The sequence below is a fragment of the Xenopus laevis genome, chromosome 1S (assembly GCF_017654675.1).
Source record: "Xenopus laevis strain J_2021 chromosome 1S, Xenopus_laevis_v10.1, whole genome shotgun sequence".
NCBI lineage: Eukaryota > Metazoa > Chordata > Amphibia > Anura > Pipidae > Xenopus > Xenopus laevis.
This window is the reverse complement of record NC_054372.1, coordinates 119,299,026-119,325,296: the sequence shown is the minus strand read 5'-3', so window position 1 is coordinate 119,325,296 and position 26,271 is coordinate 119,299,026. Positions and strand designations below refer to the sequence as shown.

The window sequence follows — 26,271 nt, the reverse complement described above, 5'->3', positions numbered from 1 at the left end:
CTTAAATTACACTATATAAATTATTTGAATCTTGTTTCCTTCAGTCTGGGGATTCATAATTATAGCAAGTAGGAAGCAGCCATTTTGTGGACAGTGTTATTAAGGAAAGTCTTGCATCATCTCAGAATCTTGTTTGTGCACCAGAATGGGGGACTGGATGTCCATCCCCATGCCCTGGCTACACAATTAAACGGTAAAGAGAACGGGGGAATGTGTGGAGAGCAGTGACATCTAGGAAGTGCTGAATGGAAAGTGAAAGTAATTGTCTGCCCCGCCTCTATGCCACTGGCATAGAAGAGGGGCAGACAATATTTGATTGACAGCTGAGATTTTTAAATGAGCTTACAACAGCTATGAATGCTTTAATAAAAAATACAAATTGGATTTCATGTTTAATTTGAAAAGGACTTTTGTTATACAGATTTTTGTGTCTGGATGACATGTCCACTTTAACATAAAACAAACACTAAACTGTGGCAGACTTTGAGACAAACCGTGTTGAGTATGGGTTTACTTCCAGCCTCATTAGAGACATAGATATTCCTATGCTATCAAACTATTTGGTGTAGACTTCTCCAGTAAAGAGTAAGCTACTTTGAGAGAGCAAAGCATAGCATTCGAGAGACAAGGGCAGATCAGTGGCAAGAACCAGAAATACTCTTGACTTCCTAGAAAGTCACTTCCTGTGATAAACTGTAATTGAAACAAAAGAGGGTTGTCAATTGGAGCCTTTTACTCGTACTCTGACAATATCCAGCACTGACCTATGGTGTAGAGACCTGTGTGGGTCTAGTCAGGCAGACCTCCACCCAACCAGGACCTGCAACTTGACCCACGCATGCATTTTTTCCCAATTATCCATTTTTATGGTTTCCAGTTATCCATATGAATAGTGTTGCCACCGTTGGCATTCATTCTTTGAAGTAGATGGAAGCTTTTTTACTTTAGCAGTGGAAGATACATGTTATGCTTATATAGACAAATAAGGTTTTGTATTTGGAATAACAGATGCCAATCTTAGTATCCTGAACATATGTGGGAAAACCTACTTAAAATGTGTATTTCCCTCCCCCCCTGTGCATTTAGAAGAATCATAGCTCAGCTTTGAGTTAACTTTTATTTGATGTAGAGAGGGATATTCTGAAACAATTTGCAATTGGTTTTCATTTTTTATTATTTAAGGTTTTTGAGTTATTTAGATTTATATTCAGCAGCTCTTCAATTTGCATTATAAACAATCTGGTAGCTAGGGTCCAAATTACCCTAGCAACCATGCATTGATTTGAATAAGAGACTGGAATATGAATAAGAGAGGACCTTACTAGAAAGATGAGCAATAAAATGTAGCAGTAATAATAAATGTGTAGCCTTACTGAGCATTTGCTTTTTCGATGAGGTCAAAGATGCCCATCTGAAAGCTGGAAAGAATAATATTATATAAATATATTATAAAAATATAAAAAATAGTGAAAACCAAGTTGCTTAGAATTGGCCGTTCTATTAAATACTAAAAGTTTACTTTAAGGTGAACCACCCCTTTAATAACAATTATAGGGAATGCACACGGCAATTTATCATTTCCACTTAAACCGTAAGCGTTATTTACATGCATTCTAAAGTGTAAGGCAGGGGAGTCCAAAAGGTAGATTGGGATCTACCAGTAGATCTTTAGCTGGTGATCAGTATATCTCAAGACACTAGTCTAAATCGCCCTACTATTTCATGCTTTTCATTCAAGATATTTATTAAGTTATGGTCACATAACTGCAACTGTTGCATTTAAAGACTCGTATTTGCACTCTAGTGATCAGTGACGACAGAGCAGACCAAATTATCGTAATGCTTGTACAGGTACGGGACCTGTTATGCAGAATACTCAGGACCTTGGCTAATTTGTGATTAAGCATCCAGCATGCCACAAATGAGTATGGACACATTCTGTACAATGATGAAAAACAAGAAAAAAAAGCTTGACATTAACCATTAGCCCATTAACAAATTAGAGTACCATCCATCTGCAGGTTTAATATTTTGTGAATTGTAATAAAAACAGAACTGCCACTTATTCTCCCACCTCTAGCCAGTGTTAGAGCATTTGCATTACTTACTGGTGTCAACAACACAGGGATAGGGGTCTAAGTCACCTTTGTTCCTACCCGGTGCTATATACACAAGGCTTATATAAGGTGTGTCTGAGATTCCTTGCTGTTATTTTTCAGTGCAAAAAACCTACCAGACTGGTTAATTCACTGATGGACAAGGGTGAATACCAATTTACAATGTATACACATTTGAACTAGGGTCCTATAGACAATTTTCCAACAGTGTTGTCATCCAAAATATCAATTAATTGTTCCTTAGAGGACCAGGACACATAGATTTGTGAATCCAGCTGTCAGAAAATACTGGGAAACACTAGTATTTTTGGAATATATTTTGATTGGTCTTTTTTTTTCCAAATTTCGAGTTCATGCGAGTTTTTACAAACTACTATGAACTCGAAATTCGACCCTTGATAAATGTGCCCCTAAGAGGCCCATTTTTTTAAAGGTCGAATTTCAAATTCATGTGAATTTTTTTAAATTCGAATATACTCACAATGTGAGGTTATTTAAGAAAAAATTTTGAATGGCTAATATTTGATCAAATGGTTACGACCCGACAATTCTAATTGTATTTGATCTGTATTTAATTTCTACGAATCTAATTTTTCTCCCAAAAAAAAGGTGAAAGTCAGGAAGACAATTAACATCTCCAAATGGTTCAACTGACCTCTGCCATTGACTTATACATGAACTCGGCAGGTTTTAGGTGGCGAATATTCAAATTAGAACTGTTTCCATGGTTGAGGCGTGATAAATCTCACATTCAAATTTACATTTGAATAGGGGGATAGGGGGAAATTTGGACATGTGAATTTTGAAACTCGAAAATTCGAATTTACTATTCGATCCTTGATTAATCTGGTGCTTAATATACAGTATTTCAGCATCATGTTATGGAATCATTTTACATACCCGACAATCCCTCTGTAGTGTTTTCATCAAAGCACTGTAAGTTTCTGGATCAAAATATAATCCCTCGGGCGTCTCTTGCAAGAAATCCAAATCCTTGTAGGTCGGGGAGGATTTTTCCCTTTCTTTTCTCGAGGCCCTGCGCTTGTATGTTGAACCTTTTAGGTCATACTTGTAATTCATCTTCACAGATCGTGGCAAAACGTTGTTCATGACCACAAGTCTTATGTTTATTCCTCCAGATTGAAAACAGTAAAGTCCATAAAATTTTGGTAAAAGTGTCCTGGGGTTTTGATTTAGATTCTAATGAACCAAAAACAATGCAGAGTTAGTTCATCAAATAAAATATAAATGTTAATAGATTTATCATAATATACCAAATAGACGAATTCTATACTGGCTGTGTTCTGATTAAGGTCTTGAGTTGCTTTAAGACCTTAGGTATGCCATAAAAAAACTCCTAATTCTGGTTGAAACATGCTCTAGGGCTCTACAAGGTTACATATATATAAATATAATTTTTCAAAATATAATCCAAACCCATAATCCTCAAGTATCTTGTATCTTGAATAATTATGAAAGTGTTTTCTGCACTAAATCCTTCAAATGATTAATCAAGGATATTGAAATCTGGGTGATTAGATGAAAACACTAAAACTAAAATATAGCTGCTTCAGAGCATCAAGCGATATAAAGCACGCAAGGTGTGGAGTAACCGCTGTATATGTAGACTAATCTATCTTTGGTGCCTCTTCCTATTGTTTCGTTTGTTGACTATGTGGGTATTTGCTCGGAAAATGTTCGACAGTGATAGAAGAACACTTCTGCTGCTGCAGTGCATATCTTATGAATACAATACATGTAATAAAACATATAGGGGCCGATTCACTAAGGGTCGAATTTCGAAGTTAAAAATACTTCGAAATTCGACCCTCGGATTGAAATCCTTCGACTTCGAATATCGAAGTCGAAGGATTTAGCGCTAATCCTGCAATCGATCGATCGAAGGATTTTCCGTTCGATCGAACGATTAAATCCTTCGAATCGAACGATTCGAAGGATTTTAATCCAACGATCGAAGGAAAATGCTTCGATCAAAAAATCACAGGCAAGCCTATGGGGACCTTCCCCATAGGCTAACATTGACTTCGGTAGCTTTCAGCTGCCGAAGTAGGGGGTCGAAGTTTTTTTTAAAGGGGAAGTACTTCGACTATCGAATGGTCGAATAGTCGAACGATTTTTCGTTCGATTCGTTCGATTTCGTTCGAATTCGAACGAATTTAACCAATTCGATGGTCGAAGTACCCAAAAAATACTTCGAAATTCGAAGTATTTTTCATTCGAATCCTTCACTCGAGCTTAGTGAATCAGCCCCATAGTGTGGAAAGCAAATAGATAAGTGACCAAAGCCAGAGATAAAAGTTGGAAACATACCATGTAGTACCCTGGGAGAAGCTTCTGTAAAAACTCTGCTTCTTTGTGCTGAACAGTTTTGATGATAAATTCATCATCGCTTGTTACAAAAAATATGGAGCCACTTGCACCAGGGTTGGACAATTCTATCAATGGCTCACTGCAGAGTGAATACTGAAAGAATAGATAGAATTTAATTGCACATGTAAATTTTGCCCATAAGGCACACAGAAATATATGAAGACCTGTCCTGTGAACTCCTTCCCTGCCTCCCATCGGAAACTCATCAAAGAGCAAATAAATATGCTCTCAGTACAGGGTAGCTTTGGCTTAAAGCCTGGGTACCTGCAGCAAATTATTGTTGAAACAGTTAAATGAACAAGATTTATTTGATAATTTTTCCTTGCAGTTTTTTGAGGTCAAGGTTAGAAGATGAAAAGCAACACATTTCTCCTAATGAGCTGCATAAATATGGCAATTAGCACATAAGAGCTTTCAATTAGATTTTAATCAGCTCTATTCACAGAGGTAATTTAACCTAATTATAATTTTGTGCTGGAAGAATTAGTATAACCACTAGCAATACCAAGGGACACAAAAAATATAAATTATAATAAAGCAACAGGTTTATCAAACGCACAGTTAATGCTAAACCCACATGCTCAGTTAGTTTAAGAACAAGCCATGGCCATAATGATCATTAAAATTTAAAGATAAGAAATTAAAATAACCTCACCTTAATATTTGCATTGGATGTATACCCTGTTCAATATTATTGCTTAGTTTTTTTTATCTCCCCTTTTTCCTATCGACCCTACTTCATCTACCCTCCACTTTCTCCACTGAGAACCTCTCCTTCTTTTCAGTCTATGCACATCATTGGATAAATAAATGTTGTATATATTATGATATTATTTTGACAGAACTACTGCTCTGATCTATAGGTAATTACTACTTATATTCTGTGCTATGTTGAAAACTTCAATAAAAAATACAATAAGAAAAAAATATTATTGCTTAGCTCTTTGTTTAAAATAGTTTTCTGACATCATTTAATTGCAGATTAATATGAATAACTGTGAAACAGCCTCTAGAAGCTAACTAATGGTGTGTTGCTCTATTAAAAAAAAACAGTAATATATGAATTAAAAGGACGATCCACAGGTATCTGGCCAGTGTTAAAGCCGGATGCATACTGGCAGATTTAAACATTTGGACCAGAGATCTAATGGACAGATTACTAGCCTATTTGTTTACACATTGGTAAATTGTGGACTATCATAGCAGTGTTCAGATTGAATTAGGCAGAAACTCATTAATCTATCAAGCCATTAATGGTATACAGACAGAGGCTATTATCTTTTTGTGCCAACACAATTTTAGACATTTGTAAAATGAGTATGTTATCTAATACGTAGTTATTAATATAACATAAAAAACACCTCCTTCCCTGTGCTACATCAACTCTCTTCCATGCAGGAATCAAGTTGTTAATAGGAAAACTTTGTACACAGACTGCTTTTTTTGTCCTAAGCACAATAGTACTGTTGCTCTGCTTTTCACAATTGAGTGAGTAAATAAGGGTTTGCACATGTAACATCAAAAACCTTTCCCATAATCTTGTAATATCAATAAGAATTCTTTTGAAAGGGGAAGTCAGGGCCCGGAACTATGGGTAGGCAAAAGAGGCACGTGCCTATGGCGCAAAGTTTGGGGGCGGCAGGCACTTACCTTATATGCAGCCTACCCCTAGTCCGGCAAGTGTTACCACATTGAAAAGTGCTATGAAGTCAAAGTGCTTTGCGCACGGCCACAAAAGCGCGCCCTCGGTTACGCACAATTACACACATGCATCCTCGGTTAAGCACAATTACGCACGCGCGTCCTCGGTTATGGTTATGTCAAATGATTAAAGAAGTCCTTACCAAGTAGTCATCTGGCTTGATACCAAAAAGTTCTCGAAAATATCGGAAAGCTAGAGGAGCATAGGTCTTGAACCTGAAGTCTGGATAGCGATGTGCTGGAGTTAGGTTGCTTCCTTCACTAAAATTATTGGGGGAAAATACAGAAACTTTAATAGAGGTGCAATAACAGATGTAGACGTAACAACAATTTGAGAAATTCAGAGAAAAACTGGCAGTTAGGAGGTTACCACATAACTGGCAAACAGAAGCTAACTTCAATTAACTTGTATTAGAGGAAGTACAACACTGTGCTAATATAATTAAAACTAATATAGTTAAACCCTGAGGTTGAGTAAATGTATTCTAAGTAAATGTATTCCTTGCAGTTTAATGGTATGTACTTTGAACAGGGAGAAACAATAATGCACTGCAACAGCATCAGGTGCATCAACATCAGTTACCTAGTGTCTAGCAAGTCTAACCTACATTAGCAAAAGCAACCATTTGCCAATGTAAATAAGCAATTGGCTCCCTATCTTCCTTTATCAATATTATGCATCCCAGTTAACTGCTATACCTATTCTATACCAAGGATCATCTGGCACACAGTGGGTCACTTTGTAAAATTATTTTTGTACCCCATGCAGCAGAAAGGTTATGGTCTGGTCTCTTCCAAATAGTTGCCCATGTCTAAAAACCACCCTGACTATATGGGACAGGATCAAATATTGCTCAAAACGTGTGTCCCCTTGGACGCCTGCTGCTCCCATATGTCAGAACCCTCTGTTCATCCCAGGTTAATCTGTAGCCTCATTTCAATGGTGGTATGATAATCACTTGATTAAGGGCACATAGGCCTGAAACATGTCGTGTACAAGTAGTCGACTAATAAAAGGATAACCACAGCATTTATATGCTTGCAGAGTGCTCTCCTCATTTCCCTATAAATCGGGTGGTATGATAATCATCTTACCAGGGTAACTCAATTCCTTAATTCTTGGGGCCCACTGACTCAAGCAAATGTACATGAACAACATCAACTTCCCACCTCAGAATCATTCAGGGCAAATCAAATTTTGCACTTTATAGCTTCTTTAAAAGCCTAATGGATGCAGACTGAAGGCTACATCTCCTTTCTAGAAAATTGGCGTATTGACTCCTCTAACCTATCCCATATGATCTCCGTAATCTACCTTGCGTTGTGTAATATAAACAATCCAAGATACCATGCCTATGTTAAAGCCTGGGAGGAAGACATTAACCAAGCTCTTGAACCTGAACAGTAGTCTGAGATTTGGCAGATTGCAAAACGTAGCTCTAGTAACACCATCCTATTAGAAGCCTCATATAAAGTTATGTTACGCTGGCAGAATATCTTAATTTATTCATAATGCCAATCCCAAATGTTTCCGGAGTTGTACTCAAACAGGTTTGTTATATCATATATGGTGGACATGTCCTACGGTCACATGATTCTGTATCAGAGTATATAACGTCATATTTTCAATATTTCTTGTCAACCTTAGTTGGGAACCTCAAATGGTAAATGCGGGGGCTTTACTAAACTACAACACAATCTACTCACAATAATTTTTATAGAAGCCAAGCAAATCATAGCTAAAGCATTGATGAGTAAAGCTATCATATTCCCAACCTTTAAGCAAAACATTGACTGGATTATGACAGTCTATTAATTTATATATTATTATATTTATTAATGCTAAATTTGTAAATACTTGGCAACCTTGGTTACATTATAGGCATACAGGTACTCAAACCAGGGCCTTACTCTCTATATAAACACTGCACATATATCCTTCAGCATAGGAATTCCATGTGCCCTGTTTACTCAATCAATGCAGTGCATTTCAGGGACCCAAGTCTTTAATAATATAATATAATCCTATATTTATAATATAATCCTTAAATATGTATATAACAAATTGTATATCTTTGACAAACCAGCAATGTGTTAATATTTTTGATCATTTTGTTATATATATTGATATTTTGTATGATTAGCCTTTTCTCCTTATTTTTATTTTCCATTATATAACCATTACTTTGTGTAATATAAAATGACAATAAAAAACGATTGTTGGAAAAGGGAAACTAGTCTGCAATGTCTCCTCAAATGAAGAAAAATAGAAAATAACTTTTTTAATTGATATAATGCAATTACCCAGAGCAAGAGGGGAAATAATTTAAATGCTGAGTAGCTAAAAAATATTTAGCATTACTCTTTTTCATTATAAACATAGGCAAGATAAGTCTTTTTTCTCTGAGCTAATATGGCATTGTTTACTTCCTTATTTTGAAAACACAACAGTCCAGCCATGATTTATAGATGAGATTCAAGCTACCAGAGATATGGATCCATTGTCTCTTTCCACCTCTAGCTAAAGGACATAACAGCATGCATGTAGACCTGCATGGGTCAATGGAAAAAAGGGACACTTTACCCCTTACAATATTAAATGTTCAAAGTCCCAGCTATCTACAGCTTAATGATTTTGAGTATGTAGAATATATATATCATTATTCAAAAACACTATATCACTAAGATTTATCAAAATGTGAATTAGAACTCACCACAGAAAATCTCACCCATATTTTATTTATTCCTATGGGACTTTTAGATTCGTATTTATCAATGGAGTGCACCATTTGATAAATATGCTTTTAGAAAATTTTACAGGAATGAACAGAAAGTGAGTGAGTTTTATTGTGGTGAGTTCTAAATTCGCACTTAGATAAATCTGCCCCTTAATGTAAGAATGGGGAAAGTGATAGTCTACAAAGTTATAGTAAGTCATTGGTGTTCAAGTACAGGTAAAATGATGAAGGGGTGCTGTGATCATCCTGCTACATTCCACCAACAAATATACTTTTAAAAGAGACTGCACTGAAGTTGGGTATAAATAGCTGGGTATAAATGGTAAGATCTGTGTAAGAACATTTATTGGGACTGGCACTTCTCAGAAATGGTCACATTGTCTGAAACACATCTTTATTCTACAAACTGGAAAAAAGGCTGAAAATATCTACAGTAACACTGCCTACATTTGCCTATAAAAGGACACAGATATTAGACTAATAAAATTTTTTCAATCTCGCTCAGACATGTTACCCAATGTAGTCATAATAAAAGCTAAGTTTATAATACAGTTTAAACTTATTTCTTCAAAACACTAAACTGCCTTTATACTGTATACGTAGTAACCACATTGAATTTTCTATTAAGTATTTTATGCAGAGGAAAATGGAATACTTAGAGGCTACAGTCTAAATATTAATGTGAAATTGTATTCACACGTCTATATATAGCAGATATCCTGCCTAAAAGAACAAACTTATTAATATAAGTTAGTGGTAAAAACAAAGCAAACCATATAAATGCAAACATAGCTGCAATCTTCAGTCACTCCTGCTTCTGTACACTGTCCCCACTAATTGGGGATGCAGTTACAAAAAGCCTTGCAAGACTGACTTAAAATGGTTTGAAAATCTAACAAAAATGTGAAAAAGACACATAATATTTCTACAGTACACTATGAGATAATGTATTTTTAATGGGAGCTTTATGCACTTACCTAGGTAAAAATACACTTTCAACTACGTAAAAGTCTTGCATAAGAACATCTCTATCTGGCTTGGATGTAAGGTTACCCACGGTGTAGCCTATTCCCAGCTGAATGGTTCCTTTAATAGCTGATGACGTTGTCTGCAAAGAGAATATTTGTGTATTATATACATTTTACCTTTCAATTTTCAACAAGTGAGCCATTGTTTTGTGTACTTAGCTGTCTTTGTGCTAGACTCCTTTTTAAAAGTAGCTTTGAAGAGACTGTAATTTTATATCTGAAGTGACAGTATCCGGCCTATTCTGATTTACTGGGCCATGAAAGAAATGGCCCAGCTCTGTTATAAAGAAAAAATCAGTGGGCATACAAAATAGACAGTGTTTTACAAATTTAAAACAGTTACACAAGAAGCTGAATTAAAGGAAGACTATACCCCCCCCCCAAAACAATGTAGGTCTCTATAAAAATATATTGCACAAAACAGCTCATATGTAAAATTTTCGTGTAAATAAACCATTTTCATAAAAGACTTTTGTAGTATTATGTGCCAATTGGTAATCATAAATTGAAAACTGCCATTTTAAAAAATAAGGGCCACCTTCTGGGATCCTAGGATTCACGGTGCACACAAACAAGCCATACATGTTAGGTCACAAAAAAAAAAAGACAGGGTTCTGTCTATTGCTTCCACACTTTTTCCTGTTACAGTTAGAGCTGCAGTATTTTCTGGTCAGATCATCTCTAAAGCAGCAAAGAGACCATCATAAAATGAGGGCTCAAGGCAAGAGATGTAAAAGGGTGATATTTACTTAAATATATATATACCAGTTTGGTAAGATTCTTTAATATGCCACTTTATTTGATACGAATTATCTGTTGCTAAAGTATTCATTTTGGGGGTATAATTTTCATTTAAGAGGTGTAATTTACTTAAATATATATATACCAGTTTGGTAATATTCTTTAATTTGCCACTTTATTTGATACGAATTATCTGTTGCTAAAGTATTCATTTTGGGGGTATAATTTTCATTTAAGAGGTGTAATTTACTTAAATATATATATACCAGTTTGGTAATATTCTTTATTATGCCACTTTATTTGATACGAATTATCTGTTGCTAAAGTATTCATTTTGGGGGTATAATTTTCATTTAAGAGGTGTAACACAAAACTCTCTCTATAATTTAGCTAAAGCAGAAAAAAAATGATCTTGTATACAAAATTAAACTTTTACATACAATGAATTGTTTAAGGCGTGACACCCCATATTGCACACATTGAGGGGGTTATTTACTAAAATCCGAAATTATTTTATTATTTAAGTGAAACAACTTTGACAAAACTCCCATCTACAATTTTACCTTATTTATCAAAAAATAATTAGAAAATTCTGGTGCGGGAAAAATCATGATAAAATCATGAAAAAATTCAAACCATATGATTTTTCTCAGATTTGATGGCCAAAAAAACGGATCATCATACAAAACCCTGCACAGATCATGATATTTTTCAATTGTAAAAGGTACATCTGCCATTGACTTCTACATGACCTTGGCAGGTTTCAGAGTACTTTTTATTCTGACTTTTAGTAGCCTCAGGGTTTAATAAATCACAAAAATGTGTGGCTTTTTTCCAAGAAAAAAATTGTGTTTTCTCCTTTCAAACTCCAATAAGAAAGAATCAGACTTTAGTAAATAACCCCCTCGGTGTTTTCAGGTTTAAAATTGCCAGTGCTGGTGCTTTCATTCATATCCCATTCAACTTAATTGGAGGTGGTAAATAACATTTTGTTTGGGGAATGCGTGTACTAATACACTCAATCTGCAGAGGTGCTGCTAGCATGAAGATATTTGCAACAAAATAGAAGCAATACTTTTATTTCTATTCACTGTTACTAGTGCATCTAAAACAGCAATTCACATTTTTGCATATACATTGCTGCATAACACAAAAGCACTGCTTCTTAGTAGTAATCCAAAGCTTAAGAGCTCCCAGCTAATTGCGTGCAATCAGCTATAGGGTGCTCAAACCAGAGAGAATTAGAACAAATGCTCCAGTTATTTGTTCACATGTTACTCCATACCATTCTCTATATTCAAAAAAAATGAAGTTAAAAGCATTGAATGAATTTCTTGAGCTTAGGGACTGGTAGGAGTAAATGTTGCTAGTTAAGGTGTTTGAAGAGGTTCCGATTTGTTGTTTTTAAAAAGGTTGGATGGCAGGAGAACTATAGCTCAGGTTTATTAGTATGACTTGGGTGTGGCTAAAAAGCCATGACCCTGAGAGGAACATGATGTTGGGAGACAACTCCAGCCTCCCAATACTCCCATGTACCCCAAGTCCACAAATGAGCCAATCAAGAATTTGTACTTCTTGTACACATTAATTTTGACTTCATTCCGCATTGGTTAATTATGGCATACCGCAGTTATTAACTGCCATTAAGATATGTGTATGCATAAATCTGTGAATGATACTTCATATAACCTATACTTGCATCTAATTCCCTTTAAGTGTGAGGCCATATGTTTGTATTGCATGGGTGTGGTTAAACCTGTGTTCATACATTCCATTTTGCCAGCAAAACACATAACAGAGAATAAAGAAAAACAAATATTTGACAGGCTGGTGATCCTGTAACATTTTTGCCAAACACAACATATAATAATAAACCTCCTCTTGGCTGACATTTTAAAAGTGTATTGTTTAATCACATTCGGTCAGACTGCTGTGTCATTTGAATATATGTATAATCACAGCTTTACAGTGAAACAATTCTAAAAATAAAAAAACATAGAAGATAAAGCTAACTATTGTTTTTAAATATTTATAAATTCTTACTAATATATATATATATTTGAGCCAAAAATACTGGCCAGTCGTCATAAGGTCATACATACAGTGGCAGCTTAACACTGTGAGCCCACCTATTGTTATGAAATATGTGCTGCAGAAGGTATTTCCATCACTGCTTATTGCAGTTTGCACAATACAGCCCATGGGTGGGTAACTTGTAAGAAGGGATGCACCGAATCCTGGATTCGGTTCAGGATTCGGCCAGGATTCAGCCTTTTTCAGCAGGATTTGGCATATGCAAATTAGGGGTGGGGAGGGAAATCGCGTGACTTTTTGTCACAAAACAAGGAAGTCAAAAATATTTTCCTCTTCCCGTCCCTAATTTGCATATGCAAATTAGGATTCGGATTCGGCGGCGAAGGATTCAGCGGTTCAGCCGAATCCAAAATAGTGGATTCGGTGCATCCCTACTTGTAAGTGATTCAGCTGCTGCAATTACCCAAAGATCCCAGCCATTTCCCCAGCTTCTCATATAAACCATATAAAGAGACTCCATCAAAGAGGATAGGTATAACATTCACTGTATTAGTACCTAGTGTATATCTACAGTATATCAAGATTCCTGATCCATCATAGACTGCATTTACTCCCATTTAAACGGAAACTGGATAAAAACTGAGCAGTATATTCTATAACCCAGCAAATGGTCCCTCTCTCCTATCTATATCTGGCCGAGCCTTCGCTTTAACTATCACAGAAAAACTGCCCTACAATGCACCTGACCTGAGACGTCAAACCTGAAACCTGAGCCTCAAATCTGAAAAGCTGAGTAATAATGAAAAGCATTATTACAAGGACCCACTCTAGAGGGGAATATAATTAAAAATGAATAGAAAAAAAGTGAAAAGAACATTTGCAATGCAAAAAAACATTTCATGCAAATTTTGATTCTTACCTATGCAAATTGTTTTTCTGTTTATGATTTACATTATATTTCCCACTAAGGCTTTTATGTGTTTACCATGACTTTTTTTATGGCCCAAAATTGATCTTCCGTTTGTCTGATCCATGCTTCAATTCTGAGCCAGATTTCAGCACACTCACCCTGCCAACATACTAATTTTTAAGAAACAATTCAGTTGCATTTTCAGGTATAAATGAAGGGTAAGATATAACATAAGGAATTCCCATTATCTTGAATGATCCCATCGTAGCAAATGGCTATAATATGGCATAGACATATTTACCACTGTAGAATACTTCTGCCTCCATGCATTTGATTCACTACATTAGAATACTCTGATTTATTATATGACAATAAAATATATATACAATGGTCCTCTACATTATTGAACACTAAACCAACAGAATATCTTGATAAACTAGCCTAGCACTTACAGATGTGCCCTTGTACAGGCTATTCTGGACTCACAGATGTGCCTTTGTACAGGCTATTCTGGATTTACAGATGTGCCCCCATCCAGGTTGTATTCTGGAGCATTGAACAACTGAATTTCAATTTTTTTCAATCTCTAAAAATTTGTGTTTTTCTATATTTCTAAAAAAAAAGGTTTGAAATTAAGTGAAAAAAAACCACAAAAGCAAAACGTCACCAAGTAAAGTTATTGAGGTGCTATAGAAGTCAAGCTGCGCTGATCCTATTGGACTGCTTTAAATCAATTCAGACTTTAAGAAGTGTTCAGAATTTTTCTCCACTAGAAATTGTCTGAAAAATTTAAATTTTTTGAGGTATTCATATTTTTAGTGAATTGTTTTTGTTTTTTGTAGTTTATACTTTTTTATTCTGAATTTTAACTAAATCTCAGGACATTTGTAGTTTTAGAGTTTTTCAGTTTAGTCATGGCTTCAAACACCTCTAAAACCACTAAAATACGATCTTTAGTAAATACCGTAAGTCTTGTTATACAATATATTTTCAAATCCATACAAAGAACAGTTGAAAGGGTATTAAATGCAGTATATGGCTGACTCTATACAATCCCTGCCCTACTGGCTCTAACCCCTGAAACAATGTAGGGAGCTGATGACCAGGTGGTGAACTGACTTCTATCAAATAACATACACAGAGTAATTACCATTAATACAATTTGCTATAAAATTGCGGTGGTAAAAAGTTTTTTGAAGAAAGGCGATAATTATATAATTATTGGCCTCAAGGACAACAAAAAAATATATAAAAGATTTGTCAATGTACACTTACTTTTTTATATGTTTTCTCTTCATTTGCTTTGTCACTTGTAGAACTTCCATTTTCTGTTACTGTAGACATCTGTAGAAAATAGAACAATTCCAGATATAGTTACCTGCTAGCACAATAAGGGCAATACATTTCTTTTTAATCAGCTGCCTTCACTGGGGATGCACGAGAGGACTCTTTTACCTTCTTTGTTCTGTTCCATCCCATCCCTGTCAGGTTCTGCAAGTTCCAAAAGGAGGGAACTAACTACCCGCTGTGCATAATACCTGACCCCACTGCAGCACTTGCTGGTGTTTCATAACAATCAAGCTGCTTAAAAATGTAACACAGAATCCCTTACATTCTTAGATGTTTGGCAGGATTTAAAATAGGGAGAAATCACTTGGGATTTACTAGTTTTAAAACCTCACAATGAAGCTAAGGCTTGTTCTGTAATGCAGCATTAATGCTGCTTTTGGCTGCAAATCATTGTGTTACACCATGAAAATGGCAAGCATTAGACCCCAAAAGACATAAAACATTGGATATGAAAAACAGTAAAGTCTGCAAATCAACATGCAGGCTCATTGAAATATGAATCTAACACCCACATTCCCAGCCTGCATAGCTACTGCCTGAACCATGGGACACCTTTCTTCAGCAGTCAGTCATGTGGAGCAGAGGTGATCCAGTGCATTTATCATTTAGGCACATATTCTCAAATCCCTGGGAAATATGTAGGTTACTGTGTAGGTATTACAAATAAAGGTTTTGCTTTCATAAAACAATTGTTATTTAGACACAGGTGACTGTGTATGTTGTGATTGTATTGATCCTGCATGATTTGCTGGAAGAATTGTATTTATCAACCTACAGAGGCGTTTTTACATATTCAGTTGTTAGCTCAACTAACATTTCATTGCTTAGTCTTTTTTAGCCTGCCCAAATCAAATGTAAAGACATACAATAAATACACGTATTAACATGTATTTACAGTATAAAGCACAAACATATCCTGTAGTGCTGTACAATAAATTGGTGTATACAGTTAACACACAAATTTACCTACAAAAACAATAACCAGGAGGTCCTACCTAAAAGAGCTTACTCTTACCTTCATTTTAAATTATACATTTACAGCATCTAATAGCCAAAGACTGTTTAGGGTGCTGGAAGTTCTAATAGAACAATAACCTTTGTCACAGTTCACAGGTTTTAGACAGATATCAAGTGGGCCTGTTGACAAGCAGAGGAGTTGCCAACTTAATCTGAAGGAGCCAAACTGGCATCTTAAATCTACCTATGAATGGCTACTTTAAAAAAAGCTGTTCAACCAAGTTTGTTTGTCTCTTCCTTGTAGACGTTAAGCTCTATGGGGCAGAGATTTCCTTCCACTAGTCTCTGACACTTTGCTCTTAATCGTTAATGTAACTGTACTTTTTATTTATTTGTATTTATTACTGTACTCAACCCAGTTTGTTATTTTTATTGTTCTGCTGTACAGCGCTGTGTTATATAAATAAAAATATACATGTATACGGTAACATTAACGGTAATATTAGCTTACAGATACACAAGAAATAGCAGAATACTCCCATTATACTCAGTTGAAGCAGCTTGTTTTGTTAGGACAGTATTAATGTTCTTTCTTTAAGAGAAGTGATTGGCTTTTTCACTCTTCCACACCTAGTGCTAGAAACAAGACATTTGTGGTTCTTCATGTGCATAATTATACCTATAAGAAATTATACTAATAGCAGCAACCTTCAAGACCACCTATACAGCTGGCTATGAGAGGGAGGCCCCGGCTACTGACTCAACAACAGTACTTAGAAGCAATTACCAGAGAAATGGTTTACATGCGATGTAGACACTTTTTTTGTATAATGGCACATTTTTCAGGTTGCCAGGGTAGCTTTAAAATGGAAAGACACACTACAACTAGCTCTATCCCATTTTTTCTTGAATACTTACTATAGTATGACTACAACTCACAGGACTGATAGACCCATTCAGTAATTTATTTTGGTTACAGCTGATCCTTTTAACAAAAACTACTTATGTCCCCAAAATGGCATGCCATTCCTGTATAATAAATGTGTAATAATTAAGCAATATGAAATTGTCTGTAGTGCTTTTACTGAATGGATATATACACAAAAATGTAGAGTTAAGTGGATAAGTTGTGTAATAACAGTTGACCTGTTGCAATTCTGCTTACATTTTCCACAAAATAAAGCATCTCACATTATCTAAGTAGCGGCAAGGACATTGTTTCTCTAATAAACAGTTGCATTCTTGTTCTTTTTGAAGTGCAAAAAAAACCCACACAGGCTTCTTTCTAGTTGAGACAGGAAACCGAGCCACCTGAAATTTTCTATTAATAACTGAAATGCTCAAGTCAATTTTTGCTAACTTTAGTTTGTTAAAATGCTGGGTACTTCTATTTTAAAGTAGACTGTAAGCTCTCACAGTATGAATTCTTTTGTTATGGTTTCCTTGCAGTACTGTGAAGTTTCCCATATGAATGTGTTTGCCATTGTAACCATTGTGGAACACATCATGCACACCCACATACAGTTATTGCAGGTTAACAATGGCATACCTCCCAACATTTTGGAAATAAAAAGAGGGACAAAAAAGCTGTCAGGGCAAAAAAAATTCTGACCACGCCCATTTCTGTGACCACATCCCCTAATAACCATGTCCATAATACAAAACTTGGCAGGTTATTAAAGTTTGAACATATTTCTGTGGGTTTTTTTCCAGCTATTACAGTTTTGCTAATGAAGGTGAATTGCCCTTTAAGCTGTAAGTCTAACATTTCCCAAGGGACCTATTATCTTATATTGTTACAATTACTTATTTGCTTATCTCAAAATTGTTACAAACGTATCTTATCTGCTGGTGGCTGTTCTGGGCTCTCTGCCAAAAGCCAATTAAGTTAGAAACTTGGTTTCTTTTGCTGGCTGTTCAGTGCAGAGAAAAACTTGACTTTCCAGTACAAAAGAGGGACTGTCCCTCTAAAAACGGGACAGTTGGGAGGTATGAACAACGGGGCCATGCTTCATTGCTTACTTCTTGTGCATACACTAGGGGGGTTATTTATCAAAGTCCGATTTTATCTCAACATTTTCACTGCAACAGCTCAATAAACAAAAGATGATAATTAACAAAAGGCTGTCCAAGTTTTTCAACAGAATGGGTTGATTATCCAGAATTCCACATGGGTCAGAATGATAACAGATTATGGCATAAAAAAGTGCTTTGGAAAAGTAGGGGGCATAATATGTTTGTGTTCTCATATACTCTCTGGTTTTCAGCTGAAAAGCCTTTCACTAAAAGACAAATAGACAAAAAAAACTTTTTGGGGGTTATTAATTCAAATCCGAATGCCAAAAACTCAATAGATTCAAGGTTTTTTTTTTTTACTATAAAATCAGAATTTTTAGTGGAAAAAATAAACTCGAATTTTAGTGATTTATTATACCCCAAGGCTGCTAAAAGTCCTAATCAGAAAATACTCAATTTCCAAGCAGTCGGCATCCTGTAGAAGTCAGTGGTAAAGGTCCCATTTCAAATTTGAAGATATCATGGTCTGTGGTGTGTTTTGGCCAAATATCTGAGCGATTTCATGAGTGTTTTGGCATTAAACCTGAAAAATTCTGGGGGGTTTTTTCACAAAAAACATGTTTTTTTCCCAAACTGATTTTATCGAGTTTTTTCAATGATAAATAAGGTCAAATCTTAGATTCTAGTTTGGTCAGGCCTTTTTTGAGTAAATAACCACCTTACTGTTGGTGCTCACATCTCATTGAAAGTACCTTAAAGTTGTTAATAGTGTTCTTGTAAACCACAATATCTTCCTCTCTATAGGAACAATATATAGTTACATTAGCAATGGAGTCACAGGCAGGTCATTGCATGACCAGAACTCTTCTGCATTGATGGATTATGTAGTCTGCCATACTTCTGCAAATATTAGATTCCCCATATCCTACATGATGAGAATATTTTGGCCTGGAACTGTGTGTAATAAACAAGCCACCGGAAATGTTACTCGTTCAAGTTCTCTAACATTGGTTTATTCTACGCAGCAGTGTATAAAAAAAAGTATGCCTCTGGCAGTGATCAATACACAATCATTATGGTGCCAAAGCTGGACACACCATGTGTTGAGGCACTAGAATGGATGGTATGCAATATGTTTGTGATTTTGTACTGAGAGAAGCACTCTACTAGCAGCTCACTAATGATAAATTGATAACTCACCAGGGGGAGATTGCCAACTAATCAGATCATAAAATGATAGTTTGCACATTTTATTTCATTATATTGAAACGTCCTGCACTATTCAAAGTAGATTTATAGTGATTTAAATTTTGGGTGTCCAAAACACCTCAAGTCATGGCTCATTAAAGCAACCTGAAATATTGGCAGTTGGCACCATAAGTAGAAAAGCAAGCAACCAACCTATGTGCTGTAGAAAGAGGCAACCCACGTCAAATAACAGAGCTGTGTCTGAATAAGAATTTAGAAAAAAACAACGGCCGAAATGTCAAGAACTACAAACAAAGACCAAACCCAGCTCTGACGTATAAAAATAAGGGCTGTTCAGTGGATTCCATAGACTTTTTGGCTAGACTTCATAATATTATCACGATTCAGTCATCATGCATGTCATGTGTGAAATAATCTGGTTATAAGGAAGGGAAAGATTGCTTTAGAATTTCAACAGTTTGTTGTCATAGGTTGCCAACTAAGAAATAAAATGGCTTGTTTTCCACTGGAGGCATCAGGATTTCAGCCTATTTTTGTCCTGTTTGGGTCCTACAAGTGACCTGCCATATTCATGTATAAACATGAATATATAAATACTCAGACATGCTTTAATTTCGTCTTGGGAGACTTTCCACTTCATTTAATCAATGTGGGAAAGTTACCTAGAGGTATTACAAGAAGGCAGGATGTAAAGTGAAAAATGGGCACAATGTACAATTTCTTTTGCATTATGCACTCTAACTATATTAGAAAATTTTTTTTATTTTGCACAGCCTATCTATTTACCCAGTTTTTATTTTTACACTGAACTGTTCCTTTAACACCTCTTCTCTCATTCCCATGAATACCACTATAGGACTGCTAACATCTGCGAGTTACTTTGATTATAACACTTGGATTATAAAAGTTAATGTTTAGTTAAACTGTGTTAGAAATAGATAGCAAGAATATGATGCACATATGATTTCATATCTTATGCTGGGTATCACATTTCTTATCTTGTGCTTGTCGGGTAGTTAATGTTGGGCTGTTCCACACAACAAGGGGCTAAATTACTTTATAGACCTGGGAATTGCAATAACAAAATGTTTGCCTAAACTGCCTGACCATAACTCTCTTTGTGGGATCCCTTTATTGTGTGACCCCTCTAGATCCCAGTCAGACTTCCAACACAGAAGACCTGGCCATTATTCCATCTACTGGATAATTGGATTACACGGGAATCAACCTTTCAGGGACCTGGTTAAAATTCACTCATAACCCATCAAGTTATGGAAAGTTACAATCTCATGCACGAATAGCTAAAAACCCAAATATACCTCAAAACCCTTTTGAAAGGAAGGTTCTATCTGCATGCAAAGTAGCTTATATCCTATTCCTAACCATTATTGTTGAAACGTTCATAAAAACAAGGGTTTGGCAATACTGTACAATTGTTTATTCATTACCTTCTGTATTGATGCTAATAAGCACCACAGAGATTTTTTTTAATTATAACATACACACACGGATTTGTCTTGAGCTTTTCTGTTTATACCTTTGGGAAGTATGCATCCAATGTATTTGGAAACACAATTCTGACACTGAAGGAGACGTTATTAAAACAGTAAACTAAAAATCCTGCGAGGCTTAATTAAATTGCACTGGCAGCCACTTGAGGTGGGGGGATGGTGGTGGTTGCTTTCACATAAGGACACATCACAGGTCTAGGCTTGCTTACCAAGAATATAGTTAGGATTGCCACTTTACCAACTCTTGCTAGAAATGCTGTTATCTACTACAGGTATGGGATCCGTTATCCAGAATGCTTGGGGTCTGGGGATTTCCAGATAAGGGAAGTTTCTATTATTTGGATCACTTCACCTTAAATACAAGATTAAATCGAAGAAAACAGAAATAATTTAAAAAATTTGAATTATTTGCTTAAACCGGAGTTTATGGGATGTTGTAAATACAAATAGAGTTAATAATGAATGGAGGGCACACCAGAACTTTCAAAAAATAGCAAGAGGTGCAGGAACAAATGTTACCCCTACTGCAGGTAACCTATATCAATAATTTATATCTGCATGTTTGCACACTCAAAACAAATACAATTTAGAGAGAGGGTGGTTTGAAAAAATAATTTTTACTTTTATGAAAAATGAGAATGGCCCCAACGTTTCGGCACCAAGGCCTAGCTGTTCAAATAAAAACCTTTTTTTCTCCATAAGTCCTGTGTGTGATAGATTCTTTTGAGCCATTATATATATATATATATATATATATATATATATATATATATATATATATATATATATATTAGATCCCTACGCATGTGTACTATCTGCAAGGTATTTGTATATTCTCTCTATGTCTGCGTGGGTTTCCTCAAGGTACTCTAATGTTCTCCCACACTTCAAAAACAAAACTGGTTCCATAAAAATTGCCTACAGCACCTTTAGTTCCACTGGGGCAGGAGCTAACATCAATGATGTATTGTATAGCATCTTTAAAAACTGCTAAACAAGCTAAACCTTCAGCAGCACCTTCACCAAAGCTAGAGCAAGGGACCAAAAAATAAATTAATAAAAACATTCTCCTTTACTATTAGACAAATACCAATGTACATTAAAAATGGAATCAGATTGGTTCTTTAAATGTAATATGAAGCTACTACAACACACTTTATATGGTGTCTTATGAACCTTATCTGTTCCCAAGAAACATGTAACGCTGCGCCATTCTTATATTGTGACTCAATATCTGTGTTGCCATAACAGAAAGAGAAAACTTGTATTCAGGAAGCTTTATCCGCATTCCTATTCAATCCACCTGTCAGACTGCTTCAAAAGCCAACAGTTCAAGTAATCGGGAAGGTACTGAAGAGAAGACTGAATAATGAAACATGGAAGAAATCATGCGGACAAGTAACCTAAACTACCACACAACCCATTCAGCAAATATGTGCTATCATTAAAGAATACCACTGAATACATACACTCCTTGTCACAAGGAACTACTGTCATTTATATTAATGCTTTCATGGGAAACTCAAGGATGTAACAAATGCATACACACAGTAGCCCTACTTCATAAACCATATAGCTTGAAAAGGTTGGGAAGGTATATATTTTATTAATAAAATAAGCCATATAATTAAATAAGTTCCTCTTATTAAACATTGAAAATGAAGATTTACATTAGTTTATTTAGTGCTGCCTCAGCTTGGCTGGTCTTTTTACTATAATTTTAATATATCCACTATGTTTATTATTAGTATTCTTTATATAACTTTACATTAAACATTAATGTAATTTTGCATTAATTAATGCATTTTAAGTATGCTCCAATGCAAGTTACTTTTATAATACAAAAGATAAAAAGACAAAATACAGATCTGTTAGCTACAAAGCTGAATTTACAGTAGTATTTGTGGCAATAAATAACTTGGTTTATTTCCAAATGGGAATTGAACCAGGGTAGCCATATGGATGAGTCTCCTTTAAAGGATTAAACAGGCTTTGCAAAAAGGCTGGAGTGACTGGATGCCTGATATAATAGCCAGAACACTACATCCTGCTTTGCAGCTCACTTGGTTTCCACTGATTGGTTACCAGGCAGTAACCAATCGGTGACTTGAGGGGGGGCCACATTGGTCATAACTGTTTGCATTTGAATCTGAGCTGAATGCTAAGGATCAATTGCAAACTCACTGAACAGTTATGTCCCATGTGGCACCCCTTAAAGCCGCTGACTAACTCAGCGTTAGAGAGCTGAAAAGCAAGAAGTTGGATTCTGTTATGTTAGACATCCAGTCCCTCCAGCCTTTATAGATTACATTTTTGGCTAACTATATTCAAAACATTTTTTTTTTATTTTGCACATTTTTTTTTATTTTGCACACCTATTTACCCAGTTTTTATTTTTACACTGAACTGTTCCTTTAAACTTGCTATAGTAGAAATCCTAAACTATTGACACCAGAACCTTTAGGTATAGCCTTCAACAATGAAAGCAGCTAGCTGCATGTTTTTTAATAAGTGGAAATGTGTTCACTACTATTAGCAGTGCTCTGCTTGGTTGCTTAGTGGTTCCAAACTTGACATAACAATGGGACAGGTCTGGAATAACCCAGCAATCTGAGGATTGTTCAACTCAGCAAAGCTTTGTAGTTTATGTGCTGACACAGCACAGACACTCCAGACTGAAAGCTCACCCTCATTCTGTCAGGAGAATTAAATTTTTGCTGTTCACTGATACTTTTATGGATACTTAGACATTATACTTTTATGGCTACCTCCAATTGTATACAGTAACAGTCCATAACCCTACAATACTTGTGTTTTCATTCTCAATCTCTGAATCCCTGCAATCCCTTAAACTGGCCATAGACGCAAAGATCCAATTGTATGAACCATCGTACAATCGGACTTTCCCATCTCTCGTCCTGCCACTTACCATTCCGATCAAATAAAGTAGAAAATAACAGATCAGCCGATGTTCTGCCCCTGACAGCAATCGTAAGAAAGTTATGTCCGACTAAAGCTAGAAAATCGTACGATCGGCAATACATGCAGAGATATTATCGGCAGCCGACAGAAATCTTTTAACCTGTCCGATCTACCAAACGACCGATCTCCACTGGAAAATGTCGGGACTCTCCACACTCTCTATGGCCAGCTTTGGCCATTCTACCCTTTTGGCTAAAATTGTTGACTCCATTCAGCCAAACTGCTTGTTCAGTGCTTGCTCTAACATGGCCTGAAAGTGTGTGTACATTGCCACACTCCAGGAAACTTGCAATTAAAAAACACTTCTTTTTCCCATACTGTTTTTAAGAGCCCTTTCTATTCACTGGACTTATATGCTCAGTGCTTGTTCCCACATTGTTTTTAGCAGCTTGCAATGTTCCCATCATTTACGATCCCTGCAAATTTATTTCTGCTTTTAAGGTCAAGCTAAGTTCATTGTATGGTTGTTTTTTGAATTTGAATTTGTATTTGGCCAGCTGCACTGAAAATATCACAGGACTGCATTTTTCTGCACTATTGTCTAGTTGAATTTAAACTGTCATTTGCTGCTGCAAATATGAAGGTATTTGTCCTGGCCGAATCACAAATCTAAGCCTGAATTTGGTGCATAGGTACTATAAAGAACAAATTACGGGAGTTTAGGATAAGTTGATAAGGGAAAATGAGGTAAAAATGAATCATGTGTAGGTATCAATTGAGTGAAAACATATATTCATATTAGTCTTTGCTCTTCAACTTTTTCATACTGTACTTTACTGTAGAAAAAACCCACGGCAATTTTTGAGACCCGCACCTGAACCACAATCAGCATACAGTAGAACCCCCATTTTTCATTTTCAGAGGACCATGAAAAAAAAGATGTAAAATCAGGGAAATGTGCTAAGGACATATAGGTGGTTATTTATCAAAGTCCGAATTTATCTCAATATTTTCTGCTACAATCTCCGATCAAATCGGCTTGGGTTTTTTACACTTATTTATTATTAAATCTTTCCGAAAATTTGCTTTGTGATAAAAAATCAGATTTTCACAATTTTTTCCGATTATTTCTTCCTATTCTCACAATGTTTTCTGAATTTTCACAGAAAACTCAGAAAACGTTGGGGTATTGCAAGAAACTCAGCACACATCAAAAAATCATTGGGACTTCTCCCATTGACTTATATGTAACCTCTACAGGTCTGAGATGCCAGATTTTCAGATTCGGACTTTTCCATCTTTGGGGTTTAATAAATCCCGAAAACATTGTGTTTTTTATAAAAATCAGTACAGGAATCATTTTTGCCTTTGGCTGATGGGGGGGGTGCTGAGAAGTGCAGTGTAATGAGAGGAGTTTTTTCAACGATGGCTCATGGTAATACTTTGATACAAATTATGACTTTGATAGAAATATAACACAAAGAACTGTTATCAGTAGTGGTTCATAGTAATACTTTGATAGAAATTTAACACAAAGAACTCTAATGTAGAACCCAATTTGGTATGTTGAACTCAATACAGTATACAAGACAGCTTTAAAACATATAATTGTGTATAATGATGCTTTGTACCATAGTATACAAGACAGCTTTATAATTTATAATCCCGTATAACAAAGCTTTCTACAAGCGAAACTATTGAACCCAATTAGTTGATGATGTAATACTTGTATTTGTTCCTAATATGTTTGTGACTTCTGGAAGTTTTCATTGGGACTTCCTTTGTTATAGCCAGGGGCCAACTAGATAAGATCTCTGATTCGAATGTGCTTGTTAGGAGTCTGGCCAGATCCCGATGAGCACATGGGAAGCAAGATCTGTTATTAACAAAGTGGTTTAATGTATGACCTCATTGTTTTTGAGCATATAAAACTGGGGGTCTCCATTTTGTTTGTTGAGATTTTTCCTGTGGCGTAATATTGATAGCAGCTTGAGACATCTCTGCTGCCTGATCCGGGATCTCCCAGTTGCTTGGTGCAGATGTTGATGTTCACTCACACGGTGATGTATTGTTAATTGATTCGATTGTTGTTATATTGCTAAGTTGGGGTAAAAGTGGCTAGATGACGAATCAAGCAATTACTGTTTAATTGCTGATTTGTGTACTCAGGATTGTTTTGTCTTACTTGTAGTAATAGTTTTACTTATCTTATTAATAATAAAGCACGCTCAATGTACTCAGTGTGGTTTGTGAATTATTTCCAAAAAACTCATAGAACCTCAAGTAAAACATGCAGTTAAACAGTAACTGGAAGGCTGCACATGGATGTATAAAGGGAAAACCATCAGTATGTATTTACACCTCCCCTATGGGCCCCTAAACTACTGTTATCTGCCCACTTTTTGACATTAAGCTGATTCAATTTGAGTCCAGGTCCTAAAATGACCAATCATTGTGGTCAAAAATGGTGTCTTAGGGTCAGTGGTGAATGCTTCTGCCCTCCTAATAATTACTTTATTGGTTCTTAGAACAAGTGCTTGAGGAGAAGGGAGCCAATAAATTTGATACAGACAAAAACCCTGTAAACATAAATTAATTTTCAAAACAAGCCCATCTTATTTTATGTTGCCCTTTTAACAGATCTGC

General features: G+C 35.7%; 1 protein-coding gene across 1 annotated transcript in view; it reads right to left on the bottom strand.

Moving 5' to 3' along the window:
* pip5k1c.S (phosphatidylinositol-4-phosphate 5-kinase, type I, gamma S homeolog) overlaps nt 1-26,271 on the bottom strand; it is a 68,412-nt gene that overhangs the window by 25,182 nt on the left and 16,959 nt on the right. The window contains 6 exon segments of the mRNA NM_001089262.1: nt 3,018-3,128; nt 3,131-3,317; nt 4,449-4,601; nt 6,353-6,470; nt 9,925-10,055; nt 14,936-15,004. Of these exon segments, the coding sequence (NP_001082731.1) occupies nt 3,067-3,128; nt 3,131-3,317; nt 4,449-4,601; nt 6,353-6,470; nt 9,925-10,055; nt 14,936-15,004 (720 nt within the window). The 3' untranslated portion in view covers nt 3,018-3,066.